The 16797-nt window shown below is 33.3% G+C and overlaps 2 protein-coding genes and 1 long non-coding RNA gene across 4 annotated transcripts; all 3 read left to right on the plus strand.

Annotated features, from left to right (window-relative positions):
- Nucleotides 1-1150: 1150 nt before the first annotated feature.
- Nucleotides 1151-2678, plus strand: LOC133304674 (uncharacterized). Its single transcript, XR_009750645.1, has 4 exons — nucleotides 1151-1430; nucleotides 1731-1807; nucleotides 1907-1971; nucleotides 2403-2678. It is a non-coding gene; the product is annotated as an uncharacterized LOC133304674 (long non-coding RNA).
- A 4079-nt stretch (nucleotides 2679-6757) lies between these two features.
- LOC133304665 (WEB family protein At2g40480-like) lies at nucleotides 6758-10112 on the plus strand. Of its 2 annotated transcripts, none has more exons than XM_061504715.1 (2): nucleotides 6758-7366; nucleotides 8366-10112. In XM_061504715.1, the coding sequence occupies exons 1-2, from the start codon at nucleotides 7136-7138 to the stop codon at nucleotides 9821-9823; spliced, it is 1689 nt and encodes a 562-aa protein (XP_061360699.1). In that variant the 5' UTR covers nucleotides 6758-7135; the 3' UTR covers nucleotides 9824-10112. The 2 variants fall into 2 exon arrangements, with proteins under 2 accessions (XP_061360699.1, XP_061360701.1); XM_061504717.1 differs by having other exon boundaries at nucleotides 6759-7366; nucleotides 8369-10112.
- Nucleotides 10113-14842: 4730 nt separating this feature from the next.
- Nucleotides 14843-16572, plus strand: LOC133304651 (high mobility group B protein 3). The gene is made up of 5 exons (XM_061504701.1): nucleotides 14843-14919; nucleotides 15110-15271; nucleotides 15607-15694; nucleotides 15773-15865; nucleotides 16501-16572. Exons 1-5 carry the CDS (start codon nucleotides 14843-14845, stop codon nucleotides 16570-16572), a joined length of 492 nt encoding a protein of 163 aa, XP_061360685.1.
- The last annotated feature ends 225 nt before the right edge of the window (nucleotides 16573-16797 follow it).

Here is a 16797-nt window from a genome sequence, read left to right on the forward strand (position 1 = left end):
TAAGAAAGTTCTTATTATTTGTTATTTCCTGAATGTCACAGGTTAGAAATTTTGCCAAAATGACATGGCATCAAACTCGTTTTAACTATCACCAAGTTTGATTATATCACTTGACATGTTAAAAGATGTCACAAAACTCACTATTAGTTGTAGTGACTAGTGACTTAAGTAGTCATTGAAAAGAAGAAATCAGATTGACGGATTTAACCACTTAAATTCGGACTAATTTTGATTTGCAAATAGGGGTTGGCAATTCACGTCAACATAACATGAATTTGATATGCATACAAATATATTCAACACGAACACGACACAAATTTGAAATTGAGTTAAATTTTTTGATACGAACATGACATGCTTATTTTACAGGTTGACACGACATGACACAATACAATAACCAGCAAACTTATAGTGTGTCAATTATTATGCGGGTTGACACGACACAACATGGTCACAAATAATCTGTCGAACCAAAATTGTGTTACTTATTATGTGAGAAGGCATGAATAACTTGCTTACGACACGACATGAATAACCTATAAGAAGATTAATCCGGATCAATTTTGGATTCGCAAATTGACATGTAACACTACATGAATTTTTCTGGTCGATTTTTGTCAACCCAAACACGATACGAATTTGAAAATGAATCAACCATAACAAGAATTTCTTGTGTTATGTGAGTGGGTCATATTGAAAGTTGTCACCCCTACTCACAACCAACAATTATCAAACTGAATATGCCGAAGACTATGTGATTGACGAGATTGTTTAATGTGCTCTCAACTGTTGGGTATTATGATAGCCCATCTTAATTAATTAGTAAATCAAGTGTAATTAATTAATTAAACATGTTTTAGTGAGTGAAATTAAGTATAAGGCTTAATTAAATGAATCTGAGTCACTTTGGAGTTAAAAAGTGTACTCAGTGAAAATTAAGGGGTATAAATGGGTACTGGCAAAAGTACCCAAAATATAAAAATAAAAATAGTAATATTCCTAGAATAATATTCCAGACTTTTGGGTAAAGTTTGGTAATTATTGGAGTTGAATAGATAGACGAACCAATACCCACATGTTACCACTTAACCTATGTTAAGTGATAAAGTAACCAAAAGAGCCCCAAACCCTCCCATTCCCGTCGACGCCAGAAACAGAAGAGAAGAGAGAAAGAAGAGGAAGAAAGAGAGGGAGAGGGAGAGAGAACCTAGGGGGAGCAAATCTCAACCATTTTGAGTGATTCAAAAGCCTAAATCGCTTAGAATCTCCTCCTCTTTCATAATCCTTGCTTTGTTTTGAGTGGGGAGCATTGTGGAGAGGGATATTGCCTCTCAAAAATTCGGCCATTGGAGAGATTTTGGAGTTTTGGGAAGTTCAACCTCCATGGGAGCTTGAGGAACACTCCTTGCTTGGTTGTGTGACCATTGGTGGTAAGATTCTAACCCTTGAACCTCATGATTCCTTGAAATTTGCATGAGTTAGGGTTTATGAATAGTAAATTGGGATTTTGATGAAATGTAGTTGAATTAGCTATGTTCTAGGAAGAATGGAGCTTAGAGCATGTTATGGAAAATGCTAGGAATGTCATTTAATCAGTGAAAATGAGCTTAGATAGCTAAATGAGTATACTTGTAAAATGGCAAGAATATGATGCTTGATATTGGATTTCTTGCATTGTTGATAAATGGTATGGCTTGGTTGATTGATGATTGTGTCCTAATGGTGTCTAGGATTGAGACATCTGGACCGACCGTGAGTGATCAACCGCTTGAACAAGCTATGGAGCTTGAGTAGCTCATTGGAATTGGTAAGCTCACACTTGTGTGGTGTTTTGAATTGAGTATTTGATGGTTGATTGTGAAATACTCTTGGATGCAATGTGTTGATTGCATTACACCATGTGTAGGTGTTGGTTTTGGAGTAGAGTATTGTTGACATTGGTGAAGAACAAAGGTCGACTGAAGCATTGAGGTAAGCCTTCGGACCTTGGGTGTAATTCCCTTGACTGTTCTACCAAGCCCTGAAAGGGTAGAGGTTGTGATTGTGTATATAAATGCAATAAAATAGTGTAATGCTTTGTTATACGTATGTGTATGCATTTGGTGTGGCATAGGATGGTGTTTCCCTATGTGGGTATGTTGCATGACGATGCGTAAATCATACATGGTAGTTAGCTGGCCAGTAGGACTATTTGCATCTGAGTTTCCTTAGGACAGCTTGAGAGCTCGAGGGATTTCTCCTGGAGATGTAGTGCACTTTGCATAGATATGTATTTACTGCATTATTATTGTTATTGCTATTACACTGATATGGAACTGTGGGGTGGAGAGATGCTCCAAGGACCCTTGGTTTACTGGATATATTCGTATATCTCACCCCGTGTTGTGGGGACCCCCTTTCAGGTAAGGATGCTGCAGGAGCCTCTGGTGGCAAGTGGCCATATCTGGATTATGCATGAAATATGGCATTTCTTTGAGTTTATGCATGCCTTTTGTAGTTGACATGTATAGGATTTTATTTTGAAAGCCCATGGTCATTTGTATATCTTGATTCATTGGATGAACTTAGCCTATGCTCATGCCTTTGGTTACACCTTTTGTTGATGGGAGCCAAGGGAATGATCATAGTGTTTTGTAAGCTAAGTTCTATGATTTGTAAAGGATATGTAATGTAAATGATGCCTACTTGAAATTCAATATATGCATGCTTGTTATGTATTGAGTTGTTGAATTGGTTGGGCTGAAAATCAATTAGGTACCTAGTGCTAAATTGGGAAATGTTGAGAAAACAAATACATCATGTCCGTTTGACCAATTTTCACACCCAATGTGATGGAATTGGACTTTGATGTCTCTATGGAAGTGGTAGACATTCCTCTTATCTTTCCATAGAGACCGAAATGGTGTAATTTGAGAGAGTATAGCTCAAATTATGAGTGAAAAACCATAGGTAGGTTAAATGACCTTGTTTTGGGTCACCCAGCCCTGTGGATGGCGCCTGGGGCGCCAAATTCACGCTTGAGGCGCCAAATTATGAGATCAGACAGTAGCATCCACGCTTGGGGCGCCAGATCCACGCTTGGGGCGCCAACTTTCTGTTTTCCCACGCTCTGAGCGTGGATCTCACGCTGCGGGCGCGGGGGTTCTGGAGGTTTCGCACCCTTTTCTTAGAAAATGCATAACTTTGGCTACGGGGCTCCGATTTGAGCGCGGTTTGAAGCCACGCGTAGCTAATGAAAAATACTATAACATAGTAGAAGATGGGAATCATAAAAAGAGTTTATAATTAATTTGATAATTAAAGTGATGAAGACTTTTCACGACGTATTGTCAAGTATAATGGGAATATAACCTTTAGTTTTGTCCCACTATTCCGCGAAGTATGTATAGTTATGATCACGCACTTGGTTATTTGAATCCGACTTGTATAAAAAGGAAAAATTTATCCGATTTTCTAATTGAACTTATGTGATTGTAACTGCGCTTAATGCCGTACGCAATGATAACAATCCGGTTCTAGAACGGGGTGTTACAGGTATGGCTCATACTTCGCATGCTGATGAGAGCCCTAGTTGTCGGGGTCAGCAGAAAGACAACTGGGGTCCCGTAAAGGCTCGGTACTATTGTGGGCCTCTGATTCATTGTAATTTTCTTAGTAGTTTGGGCTTGGGCCCATGAATAGCTGTTGTTAGGGTTTTCTAATCCTATTTATATTTTCCTTGTAAATCGAGTGACTTGTAACGAGTGGCGGTGAGATTAATATAGTACAAACAAGCTAGACATAGCCTAAATTGGGTGAACCAAGATAAATCTTTGTGTCTATTCTCTCTCTTTCTCTTTTTCGTTTTCGATTTGTGTGATTGTCGATTTTCAACACCAACACACCACTAATATAGTGGTATGAGATAAGAGAGAGATAGAGAGAGTGTGAGGAAAGAGGAGAGAGAAAGAGGAGAGCACTGAAAATATTTTGGTGGTCGACATGGCCCAACACTTATATATGTCATGCACACATATATCATAGAAATTAGGTGGTGCCTTGACCATGGCTTATTTTTTAAAATTAGTCATATTTTAAATGTGACTAAATCACTGTAATTATTTATACAATGAAATTTAATATTTAACATCCACTAAGTTTTCCGGCTTGGCTAGGCAACTCGCTCCGCCACTGACAGATATGATCCTGGTGAAATATGTCATGCACTTACCAGATGGCTGTGTACTCCCAGACTCCCAGTGAAATTAATACTACACATTGAAAGTGTAAAATTTGAGGAACAGAGACCCATTTGCCACATTTCAAAAAAATAATTATCTAACTGCCACGCGAACAGTAAAATTTTTCAAAATGCCAAGCGTACAAGTTCGCTACAGCAGGTAGCGAACTTAGTTTGTTGGCGTGACTACTTAGTTCGTTACTACCAATAGCGAACTAGGTGGTCAAAATATATTCTGACAAAAAACAAAACGCGTGTCAGCTTCTCCCAAGTTCGCTATATACACATCCGAACTAGGTGTAATAAAAACTTTTATATTTTCCACACGCATGTCCTTTCTTTCTTTGTGGTTTATTCATTGGTAATGGTGATTTTTTTAATTTTAGCAACATGCGGTATTTCCTTCTCTCTCTTCCTTTGAAGTTTACCAGTATTTATTCACTCACCGGGAACTGTTGACTTGTTTTTTAAAAATTTGAATCTTTAGTCTTTCATTTTTGCATTACAGCTTCTTCTTCTTTTTTGTAGTTTTTTTTTTGTACTGGTTGAATGTGGTTTTCATCTGGTGATTTTTGTAGTTTTTTTTTTTTGCATGTGGTTTTCATTGGTGTTTCTTTTTTTTTTGGTGTTTTTTTTTTTTTTTTTTGCATCATAGGTTCTCTCGTTTTTTGCAAAAACAGTAATTCTTTAAAGAACGGGTGATTTGAAAAAGAAGAGAGATAAAGGGTAAGGAAAGTGCGCCTCTTGAAAAAATCACTGTTACCAATAAAAGAATTGAGCGTGGGAAACAGAAGTGCTTTTATTATACCTAGTTCGCTATCATGCATAGCGAATTTGGGAGAAGCTGAACACGTGTCTTGTTTTTTGTTAGAATATATTTTGACCACCTAGTTCGTTATTAGTAGTAGCGAACTAGGTGACCACGTCAGCAAACTAAGTTCGCTATCTGCTATAGCGAACTTGTATGCGTGATATTTTAGAAAATTTTACTGTTCACATGATAATTAAATAATTACTTTTTTGAAATGTGACAAATGGGTCACTGTTCCAAAATTTAAGAACCTAATCATGAACACATATTATATGAACACATATTATCACACTTGAGAGTGAAATGAGTTTTCATTGTACTATTTTATTCCTTAAGACACATGATTCTATTATTATTTAAAACTTTTTTTTAATATTTTTTATGAAAGAAAATTAAATAAATGTTTACTTTTTTCTCTCTATTGAATCAGCTGTTTATACTCTGAAATCAATTGTTTTCAAAATTTTCTTTTTGATATTAAAATTTACCTTTTTTCCTTAAATCTCATATGTTATGTTCCTATTTATTAAAATTAAGTATACTGTATCAGAACTAATTTAATCTTTAAGTTTGCTCTCTTCTAAGAAGGTACATGATATTTCTGAATTCTCTTTTTTAAACTCATTTTTTTAATAAATTGTGCATTTTTTAAATTTAAAACTTTATCTTTCAATTTATAATTTTATTTTTTCCCAAATCAATTATATATATATTTATAATTTTAAAGTTTTTAAATTTTTGGTTTATACCTATGAATTTTATCTAAATCAAAAGTAGTACGATATATACTGATACTGATAAGTGATAACATAAATTATTTATGGGATTGTTTTTATTATGTTACATAACCGAAAATCATCTTCCTACACATACAAAATTTATATGGGACCCATTTTAAATTTTTTTTCTTTTTCCTATTCTCTCTCCTCTCTCCTCCTTTTGTGAGAGTAGGAAATTTGATTTTAGGTTATGTTAGATAACAAAAGCAATTCCCATTATTTATACGTACACAATCCGTTATAAAGCTGTCACGCATTAAAAAAAAAGAGAAATGTTATATTTATGAATTTAAGAAAATATTTTTGTTTTTTTTATAAATATTTTTTTATTACACTCACATAAAAATATTATTAGTATTTTCTCTTTCTCCTAATTATAATGAGATTTACTCATTTTCATATGAGCGTGACATAAAATAATTTTCTAAAGAAGAAAAAAAGAAAAAATATTAAACCCTAAAAAAATCAGATTTGAAACTTTTATACAAATTATTTGCCAATTATTATTGACGATAATGAAAAAGATGTTAACGTAGATATGCAACAATAATTAAGATATTCCCACTACTACAGATTAAGGTTCCTTAGTCCTTACCTTACAGTTTAAATGTAAAGAATCCTGGCCGTTAAAACTATTGTTAAATTAATTTTTTCTCTCTTTTTTTTTTTTGGAGATAATTAAGAAAGTTTTCTAATCATTTATTAAAAGCTAGTTCTGTTTGTATCGTGTGGACTAGGGCAAAGGTTGTTAATAAGGTTGCCCAGGGGCATTCGATACGCTTTTGTTTCAATGCATGAAAAAAAAAAAAAAAAAAACGCTTTTTCCTCTAACCGAAAATCACGCTCCAAATCAAGGGGAAGCTTGTCGACACGACATGTTAATCCTCACCTAAATATGATGACGTGTCTCCACTTGATTGGATACACTTCATTATCTGCAACCACAGCCATTGACTTTTTCTACCACCAACCAACCATATTAAAGCGCACACCGTAATTTCATGTTACCAGCCCCACCGTATCTAACCAGAGAAAAGAACCACCCAGAAGCGCTTTCCGCTGCCGTTTCCTTTTTCTCTTTTTCTGCTTTCCCGTTTCGCTCGTCGATGCAGTGGGTGGACCCGGTTCCCTGACCCGCCACTCTTTTTCGACCGAGTTCGTGACTCGGCCCCGCGACATCATCATCACGCACTCCTCCTCCTTCATCCTCGGTATTGCCATAAATTTCAGAAATGGGTACGTCGATAAGGTCAAAGCTCGAACCTTTATGTAACTTTTGCTGTCGGTGCTTCTCTGAAACCCGCGTCTACTTTGCACATAGCGGCAATGGCAGAATCCTTGGAAGCCGTCGCCGATGGTTTTCCAGCAACGCCGAGCATGAGGGAAGTGAGACCCGAGACGAAAACCGGGCCCCAGCAGCTCGGTGCTGGAATCGGGTCGGGTGGGAACCCGGTTCTGGGGATAAGGAGGGTAGGTTTGAGAGCTGAAATTGATACGTCCCCCCCATTCGGGTCTGTTAAGGAGGCGGTGACCCGTTTTGAAGGAAGCGGGCCTTACGTAAGTGTGCAGTTTTCAGTCTCTCTATTTTTGTTTTGTCATTTTGTTTTTGTTTTTCAGCTCTCACTTCTCTCTCTCTCTCTCTCTCTCTCTATTTAGAGTTATGAATGCGGTTTTTTGGTGCAGGGTGAAAACATTGCTGGCCAAAGATTTGTTTTCTAGCGTTATTTATTTATTTATTTTGGGTACATGTTTGCTCGTAATTGTTATTTATTATTTACACACAAAAAATTAACAGCTTCTTACAAAGGATGAAGTGAAAATCAAATTTTCTACTAAATAGTGGCAGAACAATGCTGCAGTTCTGAGAGCTCAACTTGAACACTCAGCGGCATTTTTTAAAATTTCATGCGTGCAGCAATTATTATTATTATTATTTTTTCAAATTTCATTCATTGCATGAATTTGTTGCTTAATGCAATAGTAGGACCGTTTTACTTACCTCTTATAATTCGAGTTTTCTCAAGGCTGAGCCTAAGTGTCACTGACAATGAAATATTATTAGAGATATAATATAAAATTATTAAAAGCTCGTTACTTTAACAACTTGAGCTGTTAGATGAGTTGGTTGTTTTACATGGTATCATATCCCAAATGGAAAAAATGAGCTAGTGTAATATGCAGACTTGGATATTTCTCAATTAACATTTTTCTGGTTTAGTTTTGATTTGGTGATTTTGCAACTTTAGTTATTTCTGATTTGCATGATATCTCATACTATATTGGAGGATAGTAGAAAACAGATAATGTAATGATTCAAATATTTATTATACTTTTGAGAAGTTGTATATCGGGTGCTGACATTGAGGGTATACAAAATGAGTATTGGCAAAGTTGTCCCAAATTACTATTGAAGATGGAATCCCTTTGCATTCGTCCTAGGAAATCCTTGTGATTTTCACCTATTCATATTGCCCATGCATTCTGTTCTAGAATAGCATAATTCTTTATGCATACCCCTCTGGTTATTTACTCTCTGATGTTGAAGATTGTCATTAGCAGAACAGTATTGAAGACTTTGACATAAAGAAAGTGGAGGAACAAGCAGCAAAGTTGGAGAAGGATTTGATAGTGAAAGAACTTGAAACACTTGATTTGCTTGAAGAACTAGGAGCTACCAAAACGATTGTGGAGGATTTAAAGCAGCAGCTACATACAGAAGCATTGAAATGTTTTGCAACTCCAGACACGAATTCGCATGAACAGGTTGGAGCTCCTGTCATTAATGAGATGAATCAGGAAAATGATGTAAATATTGTCAACAATCAAGAACAGATATTGCATAGTCCAAGCCCATTGTCTACGTCATCACCTGATCTGTTATTAAAGGAGTTCAAAAAAGCTAAAATGAACCTTGGTAAAACCATTAATCATCTTAGGGCTATACAATCTTCAGTTACATCTTTGAATGAGAAGATGAAGAAGGAGAGACTTTTTTTTGAGAGGGCACGTGAGAAGCTGTCATCAAAGTTTGCAGCTGTCTCTGCACAGGATGTGGCCCAAAAAGAAGCAAGGTTAAAGCCACCAGCAGCTCCTGTAGGAACAAGTTGCACTCTTCATAATCCCCAAAATGTTGTTAGCAATTTCAAATTTGATGCTGGACAGTACAATAGAATGATTGAGACAAGAAGCTCTGAAGTTTCAAAGCCCTTGCCTGAATATGAAGAGAATGGATTGAGTATTAAGACTGCTGAGATGAGGTTTTTTGCAGCTAAAAAGATGGAAGAAGCTGCAAGGGCAGCAGAAGCTGTTGCTCTTGCTGAAATCAAGGCACTATCTTGTGCTGAGACATCATCAGAATTTGCTCTGCCAGAACATAAGAAAGTGACTTTTGCCTTAGGGGAGTACTCTCCTCTAAATCCCAATGTTCAAATACCTGAAGAGTCTACTATGAAGAAGGTTATAGATTCCAAGTTCCAAATTGACCAAATAAATACTTGTAAACTGACTATTTTAAGAAAATTGGAGGAAGCAACAGAAGAAGTTCAACACAGCAAACAAATCTTGATAGAGGCTTTAAACAGTGTTGAAACTGCAAACCGAAAGCAAAATGCTGCTGAAGAGGCTCTTCGTAGATGGATTCTCGAGGATGATCCGAAGGAACATGCAGTGTACAACTCTATAAAGCGCAACAAATTTGATCAAGATTCTCCTCTACCGGATGTGACCAAGTCAACAACAGTGAACAATGATCCGAAGCCTGTTTTAAGGTCCACAGTTTCACTGAGAGATGTACTTAGCAGAAAGCAAGTTCCTGAAACAACGGAGATGGAAGAACACACTGAAACAAAGGTAGCATTGAGTCAAATGCTTCGAGCATTGAGGGATGATCTAACTCTTCCAACAAAACCTGAAAAAGATGAGAGCAATCAAAAGCAGTTCATAGCACAGAGGAAGAAGTTTGGATTCATCCAAATATCATTCCCTTTGGGAAAGAGAAATAAGAAAAGGGAATGAATTTAATCCTAATGTTTATGCATGGATCAATGTCTTGCCATTCTTTATAGTTTCTTGTGTTATGTTTGCGTTTTTGTTAGTCGTGTAGGAGTTTGTGACGGTGTCTCATTTTGTAAAATATGTTGTTCCTGAGTGATTGATTGGGTTGCAATATGCAACTAGCTTAGCATTGACGGGGCTAGTAATTTAAATTTTATCTTTGCATTTCCAAATTTTATATGGATTCTTTGTAATTGAATTTGCAGTACTGTCTGGTGCACTTGTAATTATAAAATAAGTTTGATATTTCATTCGCAAAAACAGTGTCACATATTTCTCATCACATTATTTTTTTCATTATTTTTTTCTAATGTTAGAAATGGATCATATAGATTGAGGTATTGATTGGTCTTTAACATGCATGCTATCGCCTATCGGTATATGTACTTGTTGAAGAGTAAGATAGGACACCAAATGTGAATTAGTGTCGCTCAAATGTTAGATAAATAATGCAATGATTGCATTTATAAAAGTAGTATATCAACTATACTGGATTGGTATGGGTTTGAAGGTACTTGTATCGGATTAAACCGACTTGATAAAAAAATTAAAAAAAAAAATAGAATTGTTGAAGTTTCTTATAATCAATTTTGAAAGACTTGCTACATGTAATGTTTTTAATCTTTAAATTAATTAAAGTTTCCTTATCATAATCGATACATCCATGGTCAAATGATATGGAAGTTCCAAGGATTGGAATTATATCAATCGAGTAATTAAAAAAAGGATAATATTTTTCTTATGTTGTATAAGAGACGTGTTATCTCTCACTCAAACAATAAATAGAAGAGAGAAAAAAGTTAAAGGTGAGAAAAAAAAATTCTTGCCAGACCCATTTAAAAAATATGAAATAAGAAATAATACTTCTCTTATGTAACATAAGAAAAATATTACCCTTTAAAAATTATATATTAATTGACTACATTCTTAAAACTTCATGATATTTGAACCCATGGTAACGTGACTGTTCTGACTTCGTATCTGTTACTTTTTGGGTCGGGTTATTGTGGTCTTTACAAAGGAAACTTAAGTTAGGCCTCATCCACAACTTCATATCTGCCATAATAAAAGTATCCACACCAGACGTTTTATGGGTTCAGCCCACAAAACATATCAGGTGTGTTTTGAGTTTAATTTTTTTGGCTGATATATTTTTATTAATAATTATAAAAGCATCATAATATTTTCATTTCATTTTTTTAAATTAATAAAAATGAAATTTTATTATTTTCATCATTTCAAAATTTACAAACGAAAGGACTCCTGTATTTAACTTTCAACGCACATCAAATTTTATTTTACTTTTTAAATGCGAAATTAATTCAAATTCTGATCATAATTTGTTTAAGTTTTCAAGGCTTGTTTATTAGTATACTTATTTGCTTATTAGTTATTATAGATGTGATCAGTTAAGATTTTATATATTGTTGTATACAAATTAATAGAACACATTTCATTTAGGTAGAGTTAATGGTCAAGTATCATTTTCCCGCCAAATTCTTACTTCTTTAACACAGCTGTCTCATTAATTTCGAATATTAAAACTAAAATCCAATTTCAATTCCAATAATAACTTTTTATTTTATTTTGTTCATAAAATATTTCTTTAAATGTTATTATTTTCCTAAAAGTTCAATAGTTTAGATATTTATATTTATACTATAACTACAATTTTTAAATAAAATATATTACATGTTTGGAAGCCTTGTTCTCTTGAATATATTAATAAATTCAACCTCTTGTATAGACACACATACATACATTAATACTAACTTTAATAATAAAATAAAATTTTAATTCAAATCTAAATAATAATTGAGTTAACTTTTTTCAGTGATAAATTTTTTTTTTTTATAAATGATTTGTGATCTTGTTTTTGTCCTGATATATAAATTCAAATTCCCATTATAGTTGATTGTGATTTGATTAGATAATTGTTTGTAATTAATTTAACATTTTAAATTTGAAATTAACAATTTATAATAAATTGATATAATAGTATGACGAAAATATAAAATAAAAAAAAATTGTTGTGTGATTCATCCCTTTCATGTAACCTTAGGGATTTGGCATACTGGCAAGGGAAATGCACTATTAGGCTATGATTACAGGTGAAAGTGGATTGAGCTGGGCCAATTTTTGCTTCGAAAAGCTCAAGTCTATATCAAAAAATTTCAATTTGGCCTGACCCAATCCTAGTAGGAGTCTAACTATTGGCCTGACTTGACCAGTTTATAAAAAAATAAATGGCCTAACCTAGCCTGTTAGTCTGTTAATTTCTAACTTCCAAGCAGAACCATGAATCAACTTTACAAAATACTCAAATTTTGTTACTAAACCAAAAATCACAATTTTAACGTCCAAACAAAATCATGAATCACAATAAAACTCATCACAACATGCATTTAAGTCACTTTCAAAAGCAAAATGTTCAAACTAAATAACATATATTTCATGAGATCTAACAAACAAATTCATACTATGTAAATTAAAATAACTACATGAATCTAACAAACACATCATGATGCTTGTAGTAAGTATAACTTCTCCTAAAAATCTTTTAATATATTCATATACACAATCTAACATGCTGAAATGTTGGTTCCTCCTACATAAGAAATAAAGTCAGATTTATATTAAAATATAATCGAATATAATTAAGTTATAAATAAATGCAATTGATTAAATTTATATCTTTTATTTTTTTCTTCAAGACATACTTATTCTATTTTATTTAAAATAAATAGTACAATATAAGCCGGCCTGTAGGCTTATAGGCCAGGCCTTGTGAAAATGGACCTACGGTCTATTTATTAAACAAGTTTTTTCAAGGCTCAAGCCCGGCCTATTTTACGAAATATACTAGGTCACCGAGCCGTAGGCCCCTGTAGGCCGGCCCGACCCAGTTTCACCCCAGCTATGATACACCAACACTTAAAAAACCCTAATATATTGTGTTTGACACTTTTCGATACTCCCTGACAATCTAATACTCCCCGACACTCCAACACGCGTTGCAAAGACTCAAAAAAGAGTTCAATAGTTGCGTTGTGTTGCATTTTTAGTTTCAATTATTAGATTTGTTGGATTACCATTACTATTTTATTGAGTTTAATATAAATATTTGGGATATCTTATAATTCTTTGCAAAATTGAAGAGAATTATAAGTTTATCTTTATTTTTTTTGTTAAATTATTGAATATTAAATATAATATACATGACATAAGTTAAAAATATTATTTAATATAAAAATGTATCCTAACGTGTTGAAATTTAACATTTTTTAGAATTATGTCGAAGTATCGTGTCATGTCGTATCACATATCTCGTGTCGGTATCAATGCAACATAACTATTAGAAAAGGTAAAATATTTGGGTTCCAAATATAATACTCCGTAATCCAAGAAATTAATTTCACATTTAAAGAATATGCACTGCACAGTAAGATATGCCCAAGTGAAATGCATTATTAGGGAAGCACTGGAAAATAAAAAATATATTATTTTTTATGTATTTCTATTTATCATTATATATTAATCATTACATTGATTTTATTTTAGCGACTTCATGACAAGATAATCTTTTATTTCACGAGACAGTAAGTATTTTCCCCCTTCAAGGCTCAAGTCTACCTCCTACACTTCCATTTTATGTGAATTTTTTTTAAATAATCAGAATTGAGTTACATTTTTAACTCGTTTCTAATACACGACTGCAGCTTTTAACGAGTAGACTAAATTTAAAGATTCCACATGAATAAATTAATATGAGAAATATTATATTTACTATTATTTTTAGGTTATTATTCTTATTATTTAATTGGTTACTGTTGGATCAATTTGAAATCAACGGCATTTTTTTTTTATAACTGTTGATTTCAAATTGATCGAAAATCAGGTAATAAACCTAAAATGATAGTAAATATAACCGTTCCCAATTAATATACATGATTTTTAAATTAAACAAATGTGTACTACTTTAGTTATATAATTTATTAATATTTACTATTTCAATTATATTTTTAATATTATAATTAATGTGATACTTATTTAATAGTATTATATTAATATTTGTCTTTTTAAATGATATAAAATTGTGTTATTTTGCTATAAAAAAAAATTGTGTTATTTTAATCAAAATTATTATATTTTATTTATAGTAAGAAAAACAGAAATCATGGTAGAAGAAAATGAGAGTTTTTTAATTTAAATATTAAATAAAAAATAATAATTTTAATTAAGATGACTGTATTTTAATAGAATAAATATTTTTTCCATAAATAAAAATTCCTTTTATTCTAAAAACACATAATAATTTCTCATGAAATAAATACAAAATTTTAAAATAAATATATGTTTATATTGATTTATAGTTCATAAATCTCGTAAAAAACAAAAAATTATTTATTCTTAAAAATTAATCAAAATCACTTACTTGCTCTGATATTTTTCTTATGTCGTAGCAGAGTGATCATCTCATGTTATAGAAATAAAATTACAAGTGGAATCTATACGTAAGAGAAGAGAGAAAAAAAGAGTGATGGAACCCACCCCTTTATATGTGTGTAAAAAAATTATTTATCTCATTATAAAAGGAAATAATCGTAACCCTTTAAACAAACAAGTGCCCCATCACGTTTTTGCGCTCCTTAAATTTGGGTAACAGCGGGAAAAAGTTTATGCATTTTTTTTTTTTTTTTATTCTTTACAAAAAAAAGAAAATGAAAGGAAAAGAAGTAAAACTTTTGGGAGGCAAACGAAATTCACATGGTGGTGGCGGTGATATTTTGCTTTCTGCAGGTATAGGCGGCATTTCGGGAAGAATTGAACGGTTTTGTTCAGTACAACGTTCGAATACACACAACCGATCAATTTAATTATTTTTCTAAATGATGACGATGATCATCAAATGCATGATTTGGAAGGTTGTTACAGAAGCGACAACCTAGTCCACACAACACTGCATGTAATAACGCTCTAATGGCCCAAGCACCGAGACCCCGGAAGAGAGTGTGTGCTTTTCGTCGTGCTCCTGATGGAAGCGCCTTTCAGAAATGGTATGTTTCTTCCTCGTGTGGGCCTCAGTTACATGAATGGAAAACATTAAAAGTTTGTTTTTTTCTTAACGCGGTTTCCTTGTATGTCTGTTTTTTTTTTTTTTTTTTCTACTTTCGAGGTTCTTGTTCATGCCTTCAACACACTGAGGCTTGAGTGTTTTGTGTATATATACATTGGATTGTTTTGCAGTGGAACATGTGGGGTATCTGTGGTTGTTGCCTTGGCTGATTTGCACCATTGTGAAACCAAGATGGACGCCAAGAGATTCAAGGGTCTAGACGGGAATCGATATGTTCCCCAAATCATTCAAGGTTCTAACAACCAGCCCGCTTCGGCTTTCCGTCTGTTTATGTAATGCGTCTCAGTTCCTCACTCTGAATTTTATTTTGAATTTGTCTTTAACGCCATGTTGTTTGGTTAATGGAGTGCTGATGAAATTTCAAATTTTGCTCATCTGTCATTTATGGAGTGTTCTATTTTATGATACTGTTTTTTTTTTTAATAATGGTTCATGTTCAAACTTGTTCTTAATTGAGATTCTGTTCTGCATAGCCATGTTTTCCTTTTAAAAATATGATCTTTGAGATTAATTTTTTTTTTCCTGTGTTTCATAATTGAATGGAGGTTTTTTTTCATGCTTGGTTTATGGTAAAAGTCATGCTATATTGATTAGCTTTCTTTCTCAGGGAAAGCTTTAAGAAGGGTTACGAGATGGAAAATGAGATTGTAATTGAAAGGCTGGGGTTTGAAAAGTGGAAAAGCATGTCGGTGCAGGTAAAAACCTACCCCATTTTTGTTTCTTCAATATCAAAATTTGAGTTCCTTTGGAGCATGATTTCTCTTTCTCTTCAGGAGAAACATCCATTTATTTTTCGTTCAAGAGTGTTGGACCGTGCCCACCAAGCAGCTTTGGATAAGGAGGCCTATGACTTGGCTAAAATGAAGGTAACGGGACAGTGGCAACAATGTTGATTTTTTTTATTTTTTTATTTTGGTATATGTCAATATTGAAATTTATTCCCTTCAAAATTTATTCTGGCTGGCTGTTTTTTAGGTCCTAAGAAACTATCCATTGAAGTTTCAAAATTGTTATTTATCGGCTCTTGAGACACCCTTGTACAGTTATACTTGGGCATTTGTAACACTTTACATAGTAATTATTGGGTACAATTGAACCCAATTGTTGCTTTTGCAAATCCATTCAACTAAGATTTCTTATTCTTCAGCTTCTTAGATTCACTTGTCATTCATTTTATTTACATACTTAACATATATAATATCTGGTTTCAATGTTTATGAGTTGTTAAGGGCATGAAACAAAGCTTCTCAATTTTCTGACTCGCATAATATCACATCACAACCACTTCTTGACGATGACAGTCAATAAGCTGTTTTGAGTATAAGCAAAGATGAGGGAAGAGGTGGAATTGGGGCCTAGTCTGTGAACTGCTTTTTGTTCACATCCATTGTCATATACTGCGACCCTCAACTCATCGCTTGCTATAATCAAATGAGATTGATGCTCTTTTTCTTTCAAATTTGAGATTCCTACAGTATCTTTGACAAATTGATTGGTTCAGGTGAATGACGAAGCTGATTCAGCAATGGTTAACAAGGTTGATAAGGTTTGCCTACTTCTAAGTCTCAATTGATATTCCAAATTTTACAGTCTGGTTAAGTAGCTACTTTTACACAAAATAATTTTCAATTATGATTTGTTTGAAGGATCTGCAGTCCAAAGTGATCGATTTATGTTCGGATGACTCAGCATAATCTACCGGTTAAACATGTCTGGTAATAAATGATGGTATATATATCTTTCTCCTATTCTTGTTTGAATGCTTCTTTTTTTAAATTCAACTTATCATTTAAGTATG

This window comes from Gastrolobium bilobum, unplaced genomic scaffold, assembly GCF_033153095.1.
Source record: "Gastrolobium bilobum isolate Gb01-03AN ecotype WA unplaced genomic scaffold, APGP_CSIRO_Gbil_v1 utg2366, whole genome shotgun sequence".
Lineage (NCBI taxonomy): Eukaryota > Viridiplantae > Streptophyta > Magnoliopsida > Fabales > Fabaceae > Gastrolobium > Gastrolobium bilobum.